Raw genomic sequence first — 23,251 nt, 5'->3', positions numbered from 1 at the left:
TCAGATTAGTTTATATATACCGCAATAATTCTAATTTCACTTAAGTAACTATCACAACAGCAGTCTGGTAGCTCTGCCAGTGTATACCCACCATAATCAGGTCTTCAATTGATCAAAGTATAATGAAACATTTCTCTCCTTAATATTTATTTTCTTTATTTAGCTGTGAAATTTTGTATAGGAAATCGTTAAAAAAACGCAAACCCGATTACAATAAAAAAGAATAAACTCTTCCAGTGTGTACACTAAAGTTTTTGTCAAAAAGAATAACGCCGCCATTATACAAAAACACACACACAAGCGCCGAGAATAAAACGCTGCAGAGGCAAAAAAGAGGAACGAACGAACGTCGGTTCTCTTCTCAATTCAACACTTGTTCAATTTTATTGCGTTTGCGGTTCTTTTCTACACAAAAAATCAAACAAACCGACGCATTCAAACTTAAATAATTAACAACTGTGATCAAAAAACATTTACACACAACAACAAATTAGAGCGGGTAAATAAATTGCCAATTTAGTAAATTTTGTATAAGAAATTGCAACAAAGCAGACGGCGACGAAGGCGAGAGAAAGAAGAAGCATCGACGGCAGTTTCAAGCCAACTACTTTTGTGTGTGTGTGTGTTTGCGTGTGTGATTTAATCAAAAGGAAAATTGCAAAAATAATAAAACTAGATAATTCAAATACATAAATACATTTCAGAATTTCATCAAATTAGGCCACAGCGAAACACCACACATTCTTAATTCCGGTCCTCAACTCGCACAAAAGTTTGTGCCCAGTGTCAACAATATACTGTGAACATTGTTCTCTGCAGCTCTCAAGGTGCAAACTTCAGCAGCGAATTAAAACAATTTGGAACCAACAACAACAAGCAATATTTTTGTGCATTACAAATTATACCAGCAGCGCCCATACAGGCATCAGCAACAACAATAGCTAAAAAGGTAAGTGCCGGTCCCCATGCGACCGCATTTTCGCCAAGAAAAAACATAAAAGAGAGCGACTTGTATTGGGGTGGTGGCTGTGCTTTTAAAGAAACATTTTGATTTGCGGAACTCGTCGGAAAGTACATTTTAAAGATATGCTATTTCATTCTCTGGCATCTATTTATTATGATTAAGCGGCATTTTTTTTACTGCCTGCTAGCAGTTTATAACCTTAAAAACTGTATAGTGCGCGTATCGGAGAATTTGTTTTTGTAAAGTTTGTTTAAGCACTGGCGTTTTTCTTTGCTTTCTTTGTTCAGCCTACACACGCGGTAGCCGAGACACACGCACACACACATTTATCGGCGGCGGCGAAATGCTTTTGTGTTGGTGTGAGCGCGCGCGTTGCTTGCAAAGTTATTGCTTGGTAAGACGTCTTGCTTTTAGCTGGTGTTGCTGCTGCTGCAACGCAGGTGTGTGTGCTTTCTATTTAGGAAAAAAAACTTATCAGTTGCAGTGACAGCAAACGCCCGAAATCATGAACGTTCTTTTATTTTTTTTTGTCGGTTCCCCATTTTATAGTGGCCTTTGTTGCGAAATCAACGCGTAAGAAGCTTGAAAAATTATCAGTATTACCATACGCGATCGTTTGTGGTGCGTCGGTTCAATGAAACACACCTACTCTACCTGGGAAATAACACACACACAAACATAAACACATACTCGACTTATTACTATCCTCTAAGGCGGCGACACAACCTTGAGGCACAAACATAACCTAAAAACGATACATGGGCAAATGCGCTCCCGTTGCGGCAAAGCCGATGTCGTGGACGTCGTCGTTCTCGCAACTTCGCTCGGTATACATATGTATGTATGTATCTGCATGAGGTCATTTACTTTGTGTGGCTCAAAAAGAAGTCCTTTGTGTTTAGATCACCAAACGGACAGACAGAGGGTAAAGCACGTGTGCTGCTTACTTGAGCATGAAGAAGAAAATATACCATCAAAAACAACACAAGAACAACAGCAAAAACAAATAAAAGCAAAATCGACAACTAGTGGCAGCTGCACATTTTGTTTCTGGTTACTCGAAATTTCCCCTTTTCTGTACATTTTTTTCTGTGTGCATATACTACATAGCATCCGCATGCATTGTTTGTATGGATGTAAGTGTGCAAAAGTGGGTCAAATTGCAACTGAGTTGCCTTCTCGTGTTAGTGTCGTCCGTTGATTCCTTTTATCTTTTTTTTATTTACCAATGTATGTACATGTGTGTATGTATAAATTTATTACCTACCAACTCTTTGTCATGCCCTTTTAAAACAACAAGAAATTACACAGACAATTACAACAGTTATAAGCTTCGGCTATTGAGTGTCATCTTCTTGTAACTTAATATACAAGGTACGCAATCAACCTGAAAAATGACAAGATCAACATATTTGACATCCTCGCCCACACCTTACCTCCACTCTCTGGGTCATTCAATAAAAATTTCCGTTACAGCAGGTGGGGTATCAATAAGCAGAGAAAGTTTTGAAGGAAACGTAAAACGTTTAATTTTTTCTCTCCAAACCATTTAAATAAAGGTTTCCATAAGATAATAAAGAGATAAAACATTAAAAGTTAGTACAGAAGAATGGTTAATTGACCAAAGGCCTGGTTTAACTTCACCTTTTGATTCTACATTATAAAGCATCGGATAGTATATAGTCCCCAAACTACTGCTGAAATTTTGGCGTCGTGTAACTTTATAGTATCATAACTTTTAAAGAATTGACCGTTTTGGAGATAAAGACTTTAAATGAAGGAAGGAAAGTATTTACGAAATTTTGAATTTAGAGGTAGAAAAAGAATAAGAATAATATAAACTCATGTTTCCCAACGATTAGAAGAGTCATAGATTGGTTATTGTGAGTTCAGCCAAATCCGAAATCTGAACGTTCATCCATGTCCAAATCAACTTCTCGTCTTGCTAATAAACAATGTAGACTTAACGCTTTTGGGTGCAGGACATACAGTGAAAACTCCCTTAATGGACACCTCTTTTATCCGGACATTGTCTTCGGCGGACACTTTTTCTAAAAACATTCGATCGGTGTATAAAGTATTTAAGTATCCCCTTGGGTGGACAAAAATTGGTCGACCGTGAGTGTAAAAAAATGTGTCTTTTTAAATAAAACTAAAAAATGTTAAGTTAAAATCCAAGCAGCTTGGTAGCTACCCTTTTGTTGAAGCAATAATGTCAAAGCAACAAAAACGTTTATAGATGTATTAATAATACATTTTTCATATTTTTTTTGTGTCTTTGCAAGTAAATTACGCTATATTCTTCATCTCGTGTTCTTGCAGACCCTATCCATAGCCAAGTTCCGTATTTGAACAACAACCAGATCGGAAAGACATCAAGTCCAAGTTGTTGAGAATTCACACATTCAAGCATAATCACGGAAGAACCACAAAAGCAATAGAAAAGGAGCAAGAACCAACATCCCAGTAGCCCCAAAACGCTTGTAATTTAGCAATGGTCATGGATGCGACTCAATCGCAGCAGCCTTCGCCCCAATCGGTGGGACGCGAATTTGTGCGTCAATATTATACGCTGCTTAACAAGGCCCCAAATCATTTGCATCGCTTCTATAACAATAACTCATCGTTCATACATGGAGATTCGACTCTGGTAGTTGGTCAGCGAGAGATTCACAATCGCATCAAGCAGCTGAACTTCAACGATTGTCACGCCAAGATTAGCCAAGTAGATGCGCAGGCTACTCTTGGCAATGGCGTGGTTGTCCAGGTGACGGGTGAGCTGTCCAACGATGGTCAACCAATGCGTCGCTTTACCCAGACGTTCGTTCTGGCTGCCCAGTCGCCCAAGAAGTACTATGTGCACAACGACATCTTCCGCTATCAGGACATGTACATCGAGGACGAGCAAGATGGGGAGTCGCGTTCGGAGAATGATGAGGAGCACGAGGTTCAGGTCGTGGGTAGTGCCAACGATCAGCCCATTCAGGTGGTTGGTGATGTCACCCAAGCGCTGCAATCTCCTGGTCAAGTGCTACCCCAGCAGCAGCAACAGCAGCAGCCGGCTCAACAACCACAGCAGGTAGCTCCCAATACTGGTGGTGGTGCAGCACCGCAGATCTTCTATCCCGTAACTGTGCTGCCAGCCGCTCCGCAGGCAGCTGCTGTGCCTATGCCCGCGCAATTTACGATTCAGCCCGTACAAAATGGCGTGGTTGCGCATGATGAGTTGCCACAGCAGCCACAACCACCGCAAGCTATGGTGCCTCCAAATACCACGCCATTGGTGCAGCAGCAACAGCAGAGTGGGCCAGTTGCCGGTTCTAACACGCCCGTGATGAGTTCTAGCGTTGGTTTGGCCTCTGTACCCCCCGCGGGCTTCCAGCAAACACCGCTCGTGCCGCCGCAGGTACTGCAGCAGCAGCAACAACAACCACAGCAGCTACCCCAACAGCCCCTTCTACAGCCAGAAATCGAGGATAATGTAGTGCCCACCAGTGAGGTTCCGCCTCGTCAACTGCAGAAGGCACCTACGCCTGTCGAAGATTTCAAGACTATACACGAACAGCAACAGCAGGAGAAATACGAGGCTGCCAAGCAGCAGCAGAACGAACCGAAGACCTATGCCAATCTCTTCAAGTCTACATCCTCTTCTCCAAGTGGCTTCGTCAATGCAGCATTGCAACAGCAACAACAACTGCAGCAGCAACAGCAGCAGCAGAATATAAACAATGTCTATTCTTCGTCTAGCGGCGGCGGTGGTAACAATGCTGTCAGCTACTCGACCACAGCTTCGTCCTACAACAACACCAACAATAACAACAACAGCGGTGCGCGAGTAGACAATGGTGGTCCCATGCCCCAACGTAACAATTCCATCAGAAACAACAAGGGTAAATGCCGCTCCAAAAAATATATGTATATACTTTTATTATATATATTTAGCTTAAATTACCGACCAAACTCCTTTACTATATTTTAACTTCCCCACTTTGCAGACTTTGAGCAGCGTCGTCCAAGCAACGCCCAATTCGGGGACAACCAGCAACTGTTTCTGGGAAATATTCCGCATCATGCGTCCGAGGAGGAGCTGCGTGGGCTGTTCTCACGCTTCGGTAATATCATTGAGCTGCGAATTCTGTCTAAGGTAGGCAGCAAAGTGCCACCCGGTATGCGAAGTCCCCTTAACTATGGCTTCATCACATTTGATGATCCCGAGGCGGTGCAGAAGTGTCTGGCTAATGGCGTGAGTATTTATTACATTAGAATGGGAGCGGCGCATAAATTACATTTACACTCGTGCTTTCAACTATAAATAGCCCCTGTACTTCCCCGAGAACTCCCCGGATGCACAGAAATTGAATGTAGAGGAAAAGAAGCCACGCATGCGCAATGATTTGCCCCCACGCCAAAATATGGGCGGCAACAATATGAATAGCATGGGCCGGGGCGGTGGCCTGGGAGGTAACAATGGTCCCCAATCGAGACCCATGGGCGGCAACAACAACGGAGGTGGTGGCATGCTTCGTAACAATCCTGGCAATGCAGGGAATAATATGCGCACTGGCGGCGGTGGCGGTAATGGTGGTCCACGCTTGGGCGGCGGCAATGGCGGCGGTTTCAACAACCGCAATGACAACCGCAGTGGTGGTGGCAACTCCGCTAATGGACCGCTGCGCGGTGCTGGTAATGGACAAAGCGGTAGCGGCGGTGGCAACTATGGACGTCGTTAAGGCTAATGAAATGTTGCTCTAACCATATCCATTATCAAAATATTTAACATCAAAATAGAAAAGCTGGCGCTGTGCGGCCGCATTCGAGTTAGGAGCAGCGTCATAACCCCAATGTTGAATGCATCGACTTCTTCCATAAAGCAAACAAACGGCATCAAACATCTACATCAATCATACAACCTTCAATCAAGCGTAATGCGTTCAACACCACCAGATTACATAATTACGTAGCAGCTGTAACAGCAATGATGGCAGCGGCAAAAGAATAATAACTGCGCTGCTCACCACCATGAGAAAAACCACAACAGAACAACGATAGCAGAGACGGACCATTTTCAAGCTAGAGAGTTTTTATAAGTTCTACTGAGTTTAATTTTCGACCATATTAAATTCAGTTCGTCGTCTCTGCTGCACTCGTTCCAAGCCGTTCCATCCAGTTCGTGCCAAAAAAAAAACAAGCTACATTTGTGCAAATTAACGTTGTAACAAACAAAAAAACACAAAGTGGGAAAAATTGAAACGAAAAAGACGCTGCATCTTACTCGACTTCATTTGCAAATAACACACGTTATTTTTAAGTCTCAAATAAAGAATCATAATAAAGCCCACCCTCATCACACACACACACAATCTGTACACAGACATGCAAACAAACAAAAGAAAAACTACTACACATAATAATTTAGCATAAATAAATGTAACCTTTAATTTCAAACATGTTTGGCAAACACTTTTCAAATTTAACTATTAAGTTTAAAAAAGTAGAAAGAAAAAAACTTATTATTTTTGTTTGTTTCATTTAAATAAACTATTTTTAAATAAAATAATGCTCTAAATTAAACGCATTATTCATAATAATGCTCTAAAATTAGCTAAAAACTACAATAAAACAAAAGCATACAAAAAAATGAAAAACATTTTATAAAAAAAATGCAATAAAAAGAGCAAAAGAAAGACTTGAAATTGAAAACTTAATTTAAAAAAAAAAAAAAACAAAAAAATAATGAAAGTGGTAACAAAAATTAAAGTACGTACGTTTTTTTTTAAATAAAAAACAAGAACTCCAAATCGAAGAATGAGACCTCACACTAACAAGAGAAAGAAAAAAAAAACATATTTAGTGCATCTGAAAGAGTGGAGAACGCCACGCGCCTGATGCCGACGCCTCGAAATCGCATTCTTGCTTTTAGTAACATCGAGCTGCTTTGTTTTTATTTATTTCTAAAAACTCAAATATAATTTGCAACAAAAACACACAAACACACTTGTCCTCTAGCTAGTCTGTATAGAAAAATATAGTGAGAAGATAATTTGGAATGCATTGATAAAGAAGGCATCGGTAGCTTATGGGCGCCAGGTTTGAAATGAGATCGTAATCCAAACTAAGTCAAACAACTTAAACGATTTGGTGTTTCCAACGCAGTTGTGAACTAAAATGTAGTGCATATTTTTTAAATAAACTTAAAAAAATACAAAAAAAACAACAACAGCAACTCATATATGATTTATAACAACAAGCTACTAACATTTTTCTCAAGGTAATGCAAGAAAAAAAATGTAACAAAAAATATAAAAAAAAAAAACAAAACTCATACATATAATTTAATGTTAATGTTTAGACTTACAACATAACTTAAATATCGTATGTACATGCTATATATTTATATATATACACTGCAGCAAAAACAACAACAAACATTTTTCGAGAGTCGTCGAAATTTCGAGCGAAATCGTTTTTAAAGTTGATTACATTTTGTTTTGATTGATTTTGTAAAATCAGTATGTATGTTGAGTTTTTGCAAACATATCATTTGCTTATTATTAAATGCTGAGGCGTCTAATTTTTATTTATTTGTACTTTCTTTTTGCATAATGGAGAGGTTTTAGCACTGCACGAGCCTAGAGCAATTTATAGTGCATTTTTTTTACAACAAACAAAGGGAAATGTTAGTGTTCAAATCTTAGCTCAAAAGCAGTGCTAAAAGTGCTTCAAACGAAACGAAAAAAACATAAATAAATAATAATAAAGATCACAGGTACTAAAATTAAATTTAATATATAAATTAATTATAAAGTAAAAGGTAAACACAACAAATTAAGTTCATGCTCATTTCTAATGTATACAACAATTTTAAACTAAATAAGCAGCAAACGTTAAAAACAAGACACACAGATACACACACACACACTGCAGTTTGTATAAAAAATAGCAAAAGCAACAAAAATAAAGCAAACTTAATTCTAATTTATATGTAAACAATGTACGAGTAATTATTATAAACAAATTATTATAACAGCAACCATTTATTACAGAATCCATCAACTTAAACTTAATCCAAAATCTGAAAAGAAAATGAATGAAACATCAACTGCAAATTGTTTCAAAAAGCTAACAGCAACTACATCAACAACGCGTTAAAATGCAAATAAAAACAAAAAATTTATTTAAACTGAAAACATTTTGTTCATTTATTATTATTTTTTTTATTTAAAACCAAAAATAACGCATTTAAATGCAACCAAAGGCGCACAAAAGCAAAGAGAAACTTGTAAATTCAAAATACGATTAAAATTCAAACCTACAAAATAAATGAAATGGTGCGTTTTATAGCGTTTCAGATATAAAACATTGATGAAACTATTTAAATTTGCAATACTTTGAATGAGAAATGAATGCATTGAATTTGAATGGAACTAAATAAAGTAACAAAACGAAGAATTTTCGATTTAAATTCCTAATTATCGCCTTTTTAATCCTTTCTCTTCTTAATCTATCCAACGAGTAGCGACGATCGGGGATTCGTTTTTTATATTTTTTATAGCCTGTGCATAAAGGTATGTTTGGTTTGGTAAGTTTGTTTTTCTTCATCAAACCTTGGTATCTAACGAATATCTCTGATACAGTACCCAGGCTTTTATAATCTGTACCCAAAAGAAACAGCATGGGTCTATCGAAAGGGTCCAAGCATAAATGTCTTTGTCTTTTTTAATAAATAATTGTTTGAATGACTCTTCTGAACAGTACAGAAACGGAAATCACCGCACTCTTAATTATGTGGAATACAATATAAAAACAAGAAAGAAATGCTAAAATCGAGCGGGCTCAACTCTTAAATACCCTGTACCACCTCACAAAAAAAAAGAATATGAAAAAACTTTGATGAATTTAATTAATTAATTAAATTAAATATAAAATACATACATAAATCGTATACATACATACAGAATCGTGACTATGCGTGTTTGTGTACATGTACATATGTATGCATGTATGTGTGCATAACATATAGTAATTATATCGAAGCAGCAACAATTACAGCAGCGGACAGAGCTTTGGTGTATCAGAAAAAATAAACAAACTTGATCTGCTTAGGGCTTAGGAGAACCTGAATACGAAGTCTGGTTATTCTAGCTATTGTACTTGCTCAGATCCTTGCGTTCATACAGACAGATTTTTATTTCTTCATTTTGTTAAATTAATTTTTAAGATTTGTGAATAAATTGAAATTGATAATTTCAGTAGTAGTTTTTTTCTGGCGTAACATAATTCCTAACTATGCCAATGATGAAAGGGTATATTTACTACACGTCTATATGAACGCAGAGATCTTTGGAAGCATAAGAGCTAAAATAGCTAAACTTGGTATTCGAATTCCCCTGAGCTGATTATTAGTGATTTTCCATAACCTCCGTAATTATTGTGATTTTTATTCAAATCTGACATCCGCTTTGTGTTTATATGTCCTCATGTGAAAAATAAATCCAAGAAAGGATATATATATTTTTAAAAAAAGGACAATTCTACTGCTCCTTTATCATATCCCAGCAATTATTAGTTGCAATTGAAAGAACGTCTTTTTAATTTCAGGAGCTAGAGAACAATGTTAATATATTTTTTGAAAACGGGTCGATCTACGTTCCTCATTTTCCACAAAATTGTTTATCTTTGAAATCTATTTTCGTTAGTGTAGTCTATTCGCATAAATAGCAGTTTGTCACATATCATATTTTCTGTATAGCTGCCATTATTCTTTTTTGTTTATAAATGTATTATAATAAAATTTCGTGGATTTACACAAACAAATAGTGCAATACAATAGCCTGAAGTTTGATTAGAATCGGCTGACTATATCAGAAAACTGTTATAGGAAAAAATTTCACAATTAGTATGAAAACTGTTTATAATTTCTCCTCTAACAATTATCAAAATCGGTTAACTATAGGAATAACTGGCCCAACAAATTATATTTTGAAATATTGTAGAGTGGAAAGCAGGCTTCAGCATTCTAATCCCTGTGTCTGTACGACTGGTTGCTCATTGTTTCTGTTTTTAACCTTAATGTGCAATCTTTTACCAAGCTCGAAATCACAAAAAAATTTTAAGTAAGGTTTAATTTCCCAAATGGCTAACATCAAATCCATTTTACATAATTATGTATTTTCTTGATGATGTATGGTTATGAATACAGATATCAATATTAATGAAAAGCTATATCCACTTTAATATAAAATTAATAATGAATGGAAAGGCAATTTTTAAATGTAGGCATTTTATTTTCAACATCGTCGTTGGGTCATAAAAGCTTCGTTTTCAAAATAAATATAAATTCGGATTTGTAAGCTGTACCAGCTTTGGTAACACAGATAGTAAATATGTGTAAAAAAAATGAATAAGTGTAATTCTTGCATTTTCCATTATCAGCCGTTTGTGTGGTCCCAGAAAAAAATAAGTGCCGCTTAGATGCCTGATTAGGGGAAAAAAAAAAAAAAAAATAAATAAATAAAATTACAACAGGGAATTGAGAAAACAAGTTGAGGGTTACCATAAGCAGGAGCGACAATATCCTGGTTCAAGGAGTTCACACGATTACTTTGGACATGGCCTATCTGCTTTGCGTTTGCAGCATTGTACGTGCCAGAAGGCTTGAACACCTTATAGTCCCCAGTTTGCCACTTTCTATCAGCATCCCCGCCTCCAGCTGTTACAGCTGGAGAAATTGCAGCACCTTCTGCCTTAACCTCCTCAGGTTTGGCAGCTGTTGACCTTTGCTGCTGTTGCTGCTGCTGAGCCTGTACCGACTTGTACTCATTCCTTGGGCGCTCATTTGCTAGTGCGTGTGAGTGCTTATAGCCAGACTTTGTCCACTCCGAGGTCTTGTAGCTGTTTCGGGTACATTCCTGAGGCCCGAATTTGTTGTAGTGGTTCCAGGCCTTAGGCGTAGGATAGTACATGGGTGCTGGTGGCACGGTCGGTGTCACATAGGAGGCCCACCCATTAATGAAAGCCGACGGCGGTAAAGCTGAATGTGCCACATACGGATTGTAGGTGGGATTGTAACTAAAATTTTCCATGATGGCCGGCTGTGGCGGTGCGTAGCCGGCGCGAGCAGCACCCCCGACAGGCATGCGCACACGCTTGCTTGGATCTGGTTTCTGCGCAGCTTTTTTTACTTCTACAGCAGAGAGATTGATCGTGTGCTTTCCTTGAACTGTAAGCTTAATTTTATGAAAAGTTATAGAGAATCGTATGGTGGACATACCCAAGGCGCGATCAGCGCTAGCCATATCCTCGAAATCTAAGAATCCAAAACCACGTTTACGTCCTGTCTCGTTGTCCACCAGCAGTTTGATGTTTGTAATCTTTCCAAACTGTGAGAAGTGTTCGCGTAGCGAATTCTCATCATGACAGTCCTTAAGTCCGCCTAGGAATACTTTCGAGGACTTGATGTTGCCTGAATTACTGGCCGATCTATTCGCTTCGTGGCGTGGCAAAGCGCGCTTTGTCTCGACGGTTCTGCGAAGAAAAAATTGTATAAATGTATACATGTTGAATTCAATTCCATGTTCCACGACTTACTTATTGTCAATGCTATGAGGACGACAGCGCTGTACGTTGTCCACAGTCGCCGCATCAACAAAAGTGACGAAACCAAAGCCACGTGAGCGATTGGATACAGGATCACGCATAACGACCGCATCGGCAACTTCTCCAAATTTGTTGAAAAAATCTCGCACTGTCTCCACCGAAGTGTGTGTGGGCAAGCCACCAACGAAAATTTTGCGCAAATGCTCATTGGCATCAGTTACGTTATCGTTGCTGGACGCTCCAACAACTGTAACAAGCGCATCGCTTCGTACAATTTTTCGTTGCGGCGACTAAAAAAAATTCATACACAATTTTGATGGCTGCAAAGAAAATATATACGAATGACTGGCGCACATACCTCTTGGTAATAAGGAGCATTGGTTACGTAGTTATTAACCATTTTGGGTATTAAATATACAAAAACTGCTGACAGAAAAGCACAGAAAATGAAACTGACTACGAATTAAAACGCAACGACAGCTAAATACAAAATGCAAATAGGAGACGTTTTTTAAAACGTCAAAAAGAGCTGCCAAGTCGTGAGAGAAAAAATACATACAGCTCTGGGCATCGCCGCCGCTAAGCATCGATACTTCATCGCTTCAAAAGCCACTTGTAGTCGCCTTTTCGATAACTGTAAGCATTAGAGCTGCAAAATAATCGATGTTGACAGCATCGATCTTTTACGATTAATCGCGATTTTTTCAAAAATAAAATCGATTAATCGTTAAGGAAGAAAAATTAAATTTTATTTTTAATAAGATCAATTTTATTCATTTAGCCATTGGTTTTTGTTTGTAAACAGCAACTGGTCTACAATAAACGGTTTTAAAGCGGCGCGTCTGTCAGAGAGGATGCATCCCGCCTTACTGAACATGCGTACAGACGCAGTGGAGCATGCTGGAATGCACAAATACTTAAAGATGCAATTTTGAAAGTGTTGCATTTCATGCACATGTGTCTGAAATTTGCAAAAATATAATTAGCAGTTAAGTTTTTTAGATGCCACAAGTATTACCTTCCAGTATTCCAATGGTGGTGTGCCCTGCAACTCGTGAGGTTTTTCTAAGTATTGTCTCACTAATATTATCTGCTCGCGGGGTTCTTGATTGTTTTTGTGCTATTTTGTCCTGCACAAATGCATAAATTTGCAATGTTTTAGTGCTTGGATAATCAGGATGTGTTGGTGGCTCTTCGATGTCGGGAGTCGGATTTCCGTATGAACTACAAGCTGCAATTTCATTTTGCAACAAAAAACCTGCTGCATCGGCGGTGGAAGAACAACCGAACCCTTCTTTTTTAAATCTTGGTTCAAAAATCGTTGCAAGTTGAGCTACGCTTCGATTTTCAAAAGGTGCAAGGCGACGATTAACTCCATCTATCAAAGAGTTGTAGGTTTTTATTCCTTCCGCTGTCTTAAGTGCCAGTTTTGCATTGTGTAAGCGATGGTATAGATCAACTGTAGTCGGAATTATTTCGGAAATTGTAACTATGCTGCTCGAAGAGACCCGGGTGGTTGCAGTGTCAAAGGGCATAAACAAGCAAACTAAGTCCTTCATTATATTTATGCCATCCGCAGTCAATGGATGAGGTGCTTTTAAAGTACTAAGAAGCACAGAAGAAATGTTACTGTTTAATTTTATAATTCTTTCCATCATCTTGAATGAGCTGTTCCATCTCGTGGGTACTTCCTGTATTAGGCTAAGGGGGTTTTCATCATTTTGAGCGGCTTTTAATTTTGCATATGCAATAGAACTGCTTTTAAAAAAGGTGACAATCCGCTTGCCAATACATCCTGAATTACAAGGTTTGGGTTAAGCATGGCAAATGCCTTTTCTTCAGAATTTCACAAGCTTTTATCATATTTGCTGCATTGTCCGTAACAATAGTAGAAGTTTTATATAAAATATTCCAATCCAACAGTACTGCACGCAAAGAGTCAGCTATGTTATTACTTGTGTGATCGGTATCAATATCAAGTTTGTTCGTTGATAAAACAGCTTCTCTTAATACAAAGTTCTTGTCTATGAAATGGCAAGTAACTGTGACATAAAATTCATTCGCCCGCGATGTCCAACTATCCGTTGTCACGGCACAGTATTCTACGTTATTGAGAATCAGAACAAGTTTTTCTTTCATTTCGTTGTACATATTTTGTAGATGCACGTTTCTCAAAGTTGTCCTACTGGGCAATATATACCTTGGATTAAGGTAATAAACGAAATCACGAAATCCACGATCTTCAACAATGCGAAAGGGTTGCATATCAATGGCAATCATGCGGGTTAATGCTTTGTCAAGCTCCTTTTTATGCGCGGAATTGTTTTCATAATAATTGTTTGAACTGAAGAAAGTTTTTATGGTCGCCACAGGCTTCGACTCATGGGACAAAGTCGTATGAGCCCGCAATAGATGATTAAACAAGATTGTTGTGTTTCCACCTGTTCTATAATCCAAACCACAAGTTTTGCAGTTTGCAGAGGTTCCCCCTGGCAGCCTTGTAAAAAAATTCCAAATGTCGGACTTTTGCCTTCCCTTACGCTTGCCACTGTGCTCCACGGACTCGTCAACTTCCTTGATATTACCTAAAAACCAAAATTAAATAAAAAATGTAAATAGTTGTGCCGCTAAAGGGTTTACATACAAAAATATATCAATGTAAATAGTACACATACAATAATGCAATAATTAATTAAAACTAAGCTGCGTTTATGTGCACAGAAAACAAAAATCATGCGTAACAATCATATTTATTTTGCACATATGTATGTATATACAAAAATGTGTGCAGTTTTGCGCATAAAATATACGTGTACATACATACATACTTGTACATACATACATATGTCACATGTCGGAGTGCCCCTCACTGCTTAACTAAATGAGGCATAAATTCTTACCTGATTTCAAAAATTTATCCATTTATCCGTTTCCCTCCTCTTCTCCAAGCCACCAACACACCAATATAATCAAAAATATAAAAGAAAATGTAATGTTTTGATTTATTTGGCAATTATTAATTTTACTTTTACCGCTTAGCCACTCAGCGTCACCTTGAAACAAATGTGTTCATTTAAATTTACACGATTAATCGATTCTCAACAAATAAAATCGATGCTTAACAAAAATGCTAAACATCGATTAAATCGATTCTGCATCGATTCATTTTGCAGCTCTAGTAAGCATTACTTTCTTTCGTGCTTGTGTAGAACAAGGTGGCGTTTTTTCATTCTGCGGAGTGTGGGAAAATCTTTTATTAATTGATTTAAAATAGTAACATTAGAAGTTTAAGTTTAAAAAAAATGGGAGCTCATGATAATTCCAATCAAAATGGTAACTCCAATGGCCAGCATGATGATGTAAGTATGGTGATTACGGGCGGGAACATATTTTTCACTTCTATGTGCGCGACTGCCGCCATCTTGAAAATGTACATGTGTCATGCAGTCTGGGTAGAGGTTAGGTTACTTTTTTTTCGGCCTGTGTGAAAAATCAATATGCTTTTATTTTCATGTGCGTTTATAAAGGACTCCATTACCGAACCGGAGCATATGCGCAAGTTGTTCATTGGTGGTCTGGACTATCGCACCTCCGATGAAAATCTGAAGGCTCACTTCGAGAAATGGGGTCAGATAGTCGATGTCGTTGTAATGAAGGATCCGCGCACAAAGCGCTCCCGCGGGTTCGGTTTTATTACCTATTCGCATTCGAGCATGATTGATGACGCCCAGAAGGCCCGACCGCACAAGATTGACGGGCGTGTTGTGGAACCCAAGCGCGCTGTTCCACGTCAAGACATTGACAACCCCAATGCTGGCGCCACGGTTAAAAAACTGTTTGTCGGCGCATTAAAGGACGACCATGATGAGCAGTCACTGCGTGACTACTTTCAACATTTTGGCTCCATTGTGGACATTAACATTGTAATGGACAAAGAAACGGGCAAGAAGCGTGGCTTTGCCTTCGTCGAATACGATGACTACGATCCCGTGGACAAGATTGTGTGTAAGTAGCATATGTACTAAGATTTTGTACACAGTCCCAGCTCCGCATAGCAATGATTGATGTGTTTATGCGGCGTTACGTGACTGTAAGACTAAATTGGCACACATTATATCGTTGTTAATTGCGCACCATCTATATGCCTAATTGATAAAAAAGTATGTGGCACAGTTCAGTCAACCCTTTGTTGGTTCAAGCACCCCTATACCACTTATTCATATGTACAATACATGTATATATACATACAGTACTGACAAATTGTCAAGCAATATTACAATGCTTCGACGATTTTTATTTAAACGCTGTAAGATAAATCAAAGCGTCGGCTAAGCTATGTTATGCGAATGTAAACTTCAACATATTTAGCGTAACACGCAGCCTCGTTACAAAATATTTACTCTTAAACGTTTTTTTTTTCGTTAAAAAGATAGTTTTGTATTTATTCTTTGTGCATTGTTGTCGGAAATTGAAATATCTTGAGATTTATGGGCACTAATAATAAGTTCTTTCCGTTTCTGTATTAATGAGTTAGTTAAGTTAGTTTATGTTACGCGTACTAAGGTTTTTCTAGGCGTACTAAGCTTTTCCAACAATATTTGTATGTCCATTCATACACAGTCCCAGCTCCGCATAGCAATGATTGATGTGTTTATGCGGCGTTACGTGACTGTAAGACTAAATAGGCACACATTATATCGTTGTTAATTGCGCACCATCTATATGCCTAATTGATAAAAAAGTATGTGGCACAGTTCAGTCAACCCTTTGTTGGTTCAAGCACCCCTATACCACTTATTCATATGTACAATACATGTATATATACATACAGTACTGACAAATTGTCAAGCAATATTACAATGCTTCGACGATTTTTATTTAAACGCTGTAAGATAAATCAAAGCGTCGGCTAAGCTATGTTATGCAAATGTAAACTTCAACATATTTAGCGTAACACGCAGCCTCGTTACAAAATATTTCCTCTTAAACTTTTTTTTTTTTTTTTTCGTCAAAAAGACACAGTTTTGTAGTTATTATTTGTGCGTTGTCGGAAATTGAAATATCTTGAGATTTATGGGCACTAATAATAAGTTTTTTCCGTTTCTGTATTAATGAGTTAGGTAAGTTTATGTTACGCGTACTAAGGCTTTTCTAGGCGTACTAAGCTTTTCCAACAATATTTGTATGTCCATTCATACACAGTCCCAGCTCCGCACAGTAATGATTGATGTATTCGTGCGGCGTTACGTGACTGTGAGATCAAAACTTAGCCAGTATTATATTAATGTTGTTGTCTCACCTATGAGTCAACGATAAAAAAGTATTTGGCACAAGCCTAAAACATTCAGTTTATCTTTAATTCACACTTTAACTTGCATTTGACCGCTAATTGATTCCTGACCTTCACTTATGTTTTCTTTGTAGTGCAAAAACAACACCAGGTCAATGGAAAAATGGTGGATGTAAAGAAGGCACTGCCTAAGCAGAGCGAAATGGGCGGTGGTGGAGGTGGCGGCGGTCGTGGGCCGGGTGGCCGTGGGGGTAATCGCGGAGGCAATATGGGTGGCGGCAATTTTAATCAAAATGGAAGCAATTGGGGTGGCAACAATCGCGGAAACGATAACTGGGGAGGCGGTAACAACAATTTCGGAGGCGGTGGTTATGGAGGTAGCAACTGCTGGGGCAACAACATGGGTCCCTGGGATAATGGAAATGGCGGTGGCAATTGGGGCGGAAATGGCGGCGGTAACTTCGGTGGTGGTGGCGGTGGCAACTGGGGTAATGGCGGCGGTAACGACTTTGGCTACCAACAGAACTATGGCGGCGGTCCCCAGCGAGGCAACTTTGGCAACAATCGCATGCAACCCTACGGCAATCAGGGCGGCAATTTTAATAAAGTTGGTAAGTAAGATAGATTAATATTTCGTACTCTAACAAAGCCGAAAATCGTAACATCGTAAAATCGCACAGCTGAAAATTTTCAATAAAATAGGCAATGTGTATTACGATTTTTATGCTTTCTCTATATCCCACATACGACATCATCACCTACACAACTTTCACAGTACTCATGACACTAACTGTTGGAACGTCTGTACGTCGTAGTGTTTGGCAGTTAGCTCTTTAGTTAAATGCTGTGAGATCGAATATCAGACGTCGGCTTTTGCTATGTTAGGCGTATGTACTATATAATCCTGTACGATCTAACACGCGGCCTCGTCACAGTTACGAAATTTTCCTTTCATTTTGCTTAGAGATCAGAATGGTTTTAGTTTATTGGTTAGATTCTTCTATTAAGGGATTCTTGGGTTCTTCTTTTAGGCGGTGGAAACCAAGGCAATTATGGCGGCGGAAACAATCAGGGCTTCAATAACGGTGGAAACAACCGCAGATATTAAGCGCCCAAAAGGTGAGCCTAGCAATTAAATTAGTTAATGCCTCTCCAACCACTTCAACAGAAGCGTCAGTTAGCCCATTAATCCAACTACTACTCACCTACTTATCTAATTAAGTACAACAACATATTACTACTTAATGTTTCGTTTAGTTTTTCAAAGCATCCCACATTTTAGAATTAGGTTATTTGAGTTTTACTCCAAGTCGAGCTAATCCTTGGTAGTTGTAACAGCATATAGGACTGAGTACCTTACCTTGAACCACTTTATTTTCCTTGATTTTTTTTTTTTGTGTATTATACTAATCAGCCTTCTTTCTATATTTTATTTCGTTGTAAACGTATTTAGCTGCATTTTATTTGAAAAATCAAAAAAATCAAAATGCACCTTAAGAATATAAAAACCTTTTAAATAACTTTTCTTATTTATCGACATTTTTATAGGTGATAAATTAGCAGTGGCTCCTTTGCAGCCCAAAAGTCAATATCAATTAAACCATACGCAATAATTCAATTATATGAGCGATCGTTCATATACTAAGAAGTTTTACGAAAGAACAGGAGAGAGAAAAGTGAGAGAACAGAGAACACCACATAACCCAATCCAACCCCAAATGTAACCATGTGAGAGAGCTCAGAGCAGAGAACAAATTGTGAGAGCAGAGACAGTGGCAGTCAGTAATGAGACAGTCAGTGCAGTGTTATTATACATATAATAAGCAGGAAGTCTCTCAAATCTCCAAGCACACGTTACGTACACAGGATCTGACCAGGATCGTTGATTGATTTGCATTGCACAGTTTGTTGGTATATAGGCATTCTGTATAAGTACCAGGAGCCAGCCAGCCAGCCAGCCAACAATTACCGTCTGTCTCAAAACATTGGTTACTCGATACGAACGCATCTAATATTCAATATCTTTAGCATTACATACATATATACTCATCTCCCAAAAGTCTTATGTAGCTAAAACATACAACAAATTGTAAAATAGCAAGCCACGGTTGTTTTGTTTAGCGAGAGCAACAATTTTAACATAAAATCAATCTGTATCTGTAAAATACATTAACTATTCAGAATTGTAAGAAAGAATACTTCAAGCGACAGTCCCCATATATAATATTTATGATAATTATAGAACCCAAATCTATACGTACATATACGTGAAAAGAGAAACCACTGCAGACAATTGCAATTCCCGGTAATTGATAATTTAGCGAAGAAGTAAAACAAATCTAAATGTATTACCATTTTCTATAGGATTAAGATTCTATAATTTTAAAGTAGAATGCATGCGTGACCAATCTGACAGGTTGGCTTGCAATGCTGTAGAAATATTTATCTAAAATTCATTCAAGATCCGTAACTCGGTGACATTTTTGTGTCCCGCAGAGAGGAGCTTCATTTTTTATTAAGTGATTGAATATGACGATTGCGGAACATTTAACATTACCTACATATTCTTCAATGTTTAGTTTTAATCAACCACAAATAATTGTATGTACGAGTTCTATATACACAACTAAATAATTTTAGCAGAGGGAGGAGGAGCTAAGTTAAAAAAAAAAACATACATTTTATTGATGTAGCAAAGAAAGATTTACAAAATACATAATATTACAATAACAGCAAAGAATTAATGTAAACTCGATAAGAAAACAAAACATAAACCTAAAACTAAAAACTGTTGTTTAGTTAAAGCGTAGTTTTGTGTACTCGTCCTTATATACTTCCTAGAGCATAAGTTTTCGAAAACAGGACAGCAGCAGCGATTGAGAACAGCAGCGCAGTGCAGTGTAAGTGCAAGTCGATATCGAACAAAAATTCGAATCGAATTTAAAAGGCCAGCAGCGAGTAGAGCCAGAGCCAGCAAGTTGTAGCGGTTATATATTTGTGGGTGGGCACTTTATTTTTTTTTTTTACATTTTTTTCATTTTGAAATATTTTTTCGTTCATCTCATTTATAATTTATGATTTCATTAATGGCAATCACGCACATTCACCATATTATGCAATTCACAACTATGTATTATTGTAATTTCTGTTGCAAGTTGACTGAATCGCTAAAAAGGCGGCCGGCCAGCACGCTGTTCAGTCACACATGCGGACAATCCTATAATTGCTTGCAAAAATTGCTCGTCACGCGCTGCTGTATAACGTCCTGCATCATCAGCCTCCCATCCGGTTGGGAAATAAGGGGTAAGTTTTCCGCTCAGAAAAAAAAAATTAATTTTCAGGTGTCTCCACCACGCTCAGTCCACGGAGCGAAGCTGCTCGGAAAGCGTGAGACTAGCATAGTTATTGTTTACTTGTTTTTATTTTTATTACGCTAAACAATAAAGAACACACATTAAATAGTTAAAGTTGTTTTTCAATTTGGGTGTCTTTAATGGAAACTAACGATTCTCCTGGCCATCTGTTATTTTTTTTTTCGTGACATTGGGCTTAACATTGCGAACAAAATTTGGTAGAGTTAGAGATGCGTATCGATATTAAAAAGCGATATTTAATGATACCGATAATACGATATATAAGTGAAATCGATTTTTATATTTGTTCTCATCTCTTTATTATTTCCAGTTTATTTTGTTCTGGGTTCGCTTATTTCACAGTATAACGCAAAAGCAAGCCAAAATATCTAATTTTTTAGATTCCGTTTCTGCTTGTTGCAAATTATACAAAAAGCAAGAGACTAGAGTCTGGGAGAGGCTGTTTTCAAAGGCTGGTCATTTGAAACCTCCCAACGCCCGAAATATGCGTTCTACCCATCTTTGTTTAATTATTCAATTTTACCAATTAGAATAATTAAATAAATATGCCGAGTCGGCATTTTCTTGTCGACATGAATCCCCAGGGTGTGAATTAAGTATGTATGTTTCGCCATAAAGGGTACATTTTCTCGGGCTACGAATTCAAATAGTTTGCATTGCGCCCTATTTAAATCTGCGCCAGTGTATACACACCTTAACACAATTTTTCGAGTTACGAGGCAACTCTACAAAACTGCTGATTTTAGCGAATCCGCTGTGGGCGTATTTGGAAAAATGCAACAATAAAAAAGTAGCACATAAATACGGGCTTGCATGATGGGAACGCTAGTAAAAGACGCAACGCGTAACGTTAAGTTTGTTTATAAATACAAGGATCATGAAAATAAAGACTGCGTGGCGTCCCTTGACATTGCATTTCCGTTTTGTTATGACAACGATAATTTGGAGGATTTGTGTACTCAACTACTGGCTCAGATGCATCCCATGATGCGCTATTTGGATGAGAATATAAGTATGCCATTGCTAGGGAATTGATGAGTAACTAAAATATTAACGATAATTGTTAACTAGATCTGGAAAAGGAGCTGCAATCCTTCATAGATGAGGAGCACCAAAAATATTTGGATGAATATGCCGAGAGCTTGATTAAACAGGCAGCCAACGAAGAACTGGATTTGGAGGCCATAGTGCGCAATACTGAGCGTTTGTACAAAGAGGAGCTGCTGCAGTTTGCAGATCGCGTAGGACCAAGCGATGAGGATATATTCGCACAGAGTTTTCATCGTTTGGTCCACTCATCCTCGCTGGAGGACATTCTGAAGCGGGAACGCGCTTATGCCAAGGTAATAGCCGATCTGACTGGACGCATGGATGAGGAGGTGGAGACGCTGAACAACTCACAGCAGCAGGAAATGGACAGCCAAATCAACCAGCTGGACATAACAACTACATCTGACGACATTAATAATCTGCTTGCACAACAATACACAACGCAGAATTTTGTGCGCAAACGATATGAGTCTGAGCTGGAGGCCACGATGGGCCATCAGAAGAACGAGTACCGCAACTGGATAACTGGACAAGTTAGCCAAATGTTCCAGACCTCGCCAGTGGCCACACCACTGGGCAATCGCTCGTCCATGTTTATTTCTCAACAGCCCTCAATGGAGGAGAGCTTCACCATACATTTGGGCTCGCAGTTAAAGCACATGCACAACATTCGCATCCTCAGCGCCAACGTGACAGAATTGTGCAGCCCACTGCATGCGGAGGAGAGCTTGAATGGCCTCAACATGGCATTGGGTCTCTATTCCAGCTCGCTCTGTGGTGTGGTAGTACTTACACCCTCGATACAGGCACAGGCCAATAAAAGCATTATCAAAAATGCAAATTTGTCGACAGAATTCCACTTCGATCAGGTGATTGGAATTCAAACAAATCACTACAATACGTAGCAGCTCTAATCTTTCCTGCTTCCTTCTCAGGTTGACGTGCAGATGGAGAAGATTGAGCAGAAAATACGCGCCCTTAATACGAACGATTCAGGCACGCCTAGCAACGGAAGCAGTGCTGATGTGAGCAATGGCAGTGCGAATGGTTCGCCGATTAAAACACACGCACCCAAACTTAAGACTGGTGATTTCTTCATAACCAGACACTCTAATCTCTCCCAGTCCCATGTCATCTTTCATTTGATCTCGGACGAGCCCATCAACAGTCCCAGTGAGATAAACTCCCGGCATGCGGTCATTTTGGGCCTGCGCAACATTTTGAAGACTGCCAGTCGACATGACATCACAACCCTGACCATTCCCGCCCTCCTGAGGCATGAGATGAGCGAGGACATGACTGTCCAATGGTGTATGCGTCGCGCTGAATTAGTTTTTAAATGCGCCAAAGGATTCATGATTGAATCTGCCTCCTGGGGTGGTGCGGAGCTAAGGTGAGTTGACTTTTCACTAGCTGAATAAATGAATCTGAACTCTTTTCCGCCTTTGCAGCACGCTCCAGCTTCTGCTGCCACACGATATATCTGAGGAGCTCTTCACAACATTGGCCGGCATGGTGCCAAATGTGTTTCGTGTGGCCAATCCCAAGATTCTCGTCGATAGTAATAAGGAGTAGGCGGCGGCTCATGCACACATTCCTAGGGCAAAATAGCTAAACACTTGGCTGAAGTTATTTGTATGAATATACACTTTATTTAAAGTTTTGTATTTTATATAGTTTTATTCATATATGTATATGCTCAGTTATCTTTTAATTTTGTCGTCGTTAATGCGCGAAATTTAAGTTTAACACACTCAGAATTGCTGTAAATGTTCCTGTATCGATTTTTTTCAATAATTTTCATTGCTTTGTCAAACGCGAATGCAATTTCCATCAAAACTACAACACTACAATGTTAATGTATAATATAAATGTATTGTATATATATATTACTTCCCAATCTGTGTTTTCTTTGGTTATACATTTTCTGTGTCCTTCTGTATGTAGGCGTGTGTTGTGAATGTGTGTGTGTGTGAA

The 23,251-nt window shown here is 38.5% G+C and overlaps 4 protein-coding genes across 7 annotated transcripts; 3 read left to right on the top strand and 1 right to left on the bottom strand.

The window, feature by feature from the left end:
- The first annotated feature begins 325 nt into the window (after positions 1-325).
- On the top strand, positions 326-6,409 carry LOC115620916 (ras GTPase-activating protein-binding protein 2). 2 transcript variants are annotated; one of them, XM_030514413.1, is made up of 5 exons: positions 326-499; positions 705-949; positions 3,287-4,854; positions 4,960-5,207; positions 5,281-6,409. In XM_030514413.1, the coding sequence occupies exons 3-5, from the start codon at positions 3,459-3,461 to the stop codon at positions 5,692-5,694; spliced, it is 2,058 nt and encodes a 685-aa protein (XP_030370273.1). In that variant the 5' UTR covers positions 326-499; positions 705-949; positions 3,287-3,458; the 3' UTR covers positions 5,695-6,409. The 2 variants fall into 2 exon arrangements, with proteins under 2 accessions (XP_030370273.1, XP_030370274.1); XM_030514414.1 differs by lacking the exons at positions 326-499; positions 705-949 and adding an exon at positions 1,352-1,404.
- Positions 6,410-10,227: 3,818 nt separating this feature from the next.
- Positions 10,228-12,047, bottom strand: LOC115621460 (ribonucleoprotein RB97D). Its single transcript, XM_030515117.1, has 5 exons — positions 11,919-12,047; positions 11,552-11,850; positions 11,235-11,488; positions 10,518-11,183; positions 10,228-10,439 (listed from the first exon to the last, which is right to left on the bottom strand). The coding sequence occupies exons 1-5, from the start codon at positions 11,958-11,960 to the stop codon at positions 10,432-10,434; spliced, it is 1,269 nt and encodes a 422-aa protein (XP_030370977.1). The 5' UTR covers positions 11,961-12,047; the 3' UTR covers positions 10,228-10,431.
- Positions 12,048-14,770: 2,723 nt separating this feature from the next.
- Positions 14,771-20,317, top strand: LOC115620820 (heterogeneous nuclear ribonucleoprotein A1). Of its 3 annotated transcripts, XM_030514248.1 has the most exons (5): positions 14,771-14,919; positions 15,088-15,565; positions 16,985-17,461; positions 17,882-17,969; positions 18,399-20,317. In XM_030514248.1, the coding sequence occupies exons 1-4, from the start codon at positions 14,863-14,865 to the stop codon at positions 17,956-17,958; spliced, it is 1,089 nt and encodes a 362-aa protein (XP_030370108.1). In that variant the 5' UTR covers positions 14,771-14,862; the 3' UTR covers positions 17,959-17,969; positions 18,399-20,317. The 3 variants fall into 3 exon arrangements, with proteins under 3 accessions (XP_030370108.1, XP_030370110.1, XP_030370109.1); XM_030514250.1 differs by lacking the exon at positions 17,882-17,969 and having other exon boundaries at positions 20,006-20,317; XM_030514249.1 differs by lacking the exon at positions 17,882-17,969.
- A 683-nt stretch (positions 20,318-21,000) lies between these two features.
- LOC115621970 (protein C12orf4 homolog) lies at positions 21,001-23,166 on the top strand. Its single transcript, XM_030515820.1, has 4 exons — positions 21,001-21,236; positions 21,296-22,143; positions 22,210-22,667; positions 22,726-23,166. The coding sequence occupies exons 1-4, from the start codon at positions 21,038-21,040 to the stop codon at positions 22,847-22,849; spliced, it is 1,629 nt and encodes a 542-aa protein (XP_030371680.1). The 5' UTR covers positions 21,001-21,037; the 3' UTR covers positions 22,850-23,166.
- The last annotated feature ends 85 nt before the right edge of the window (positions 23,167-23,251 follow it).

This window comes from Scaptodrosophila lebanonensis, unplaced genomic scaffold (genome assembly GCF_003285725.1).
Source record: "Scaptodrosophila lebanonensis strain 11010-0011.00,11010-0021.00 unplaced genomic scaffold, SlebRS2 tig00000024-arrow-pilon, whole genome shotgun sequence".
In the NCBI taxonomy this organism is placed as follows: Eukaryota; Metazoa; Arthropoda; class Insecta; order Diptera; family Drosophilidae; genus Scaptodrosophila; species Scaptodrosophila lebanonensis.
The sequence above is the reverse complement of the archived record's forward strand: the minus strand, read 5'-3'. Positions and strand labels throughout refer to the sequence as shown.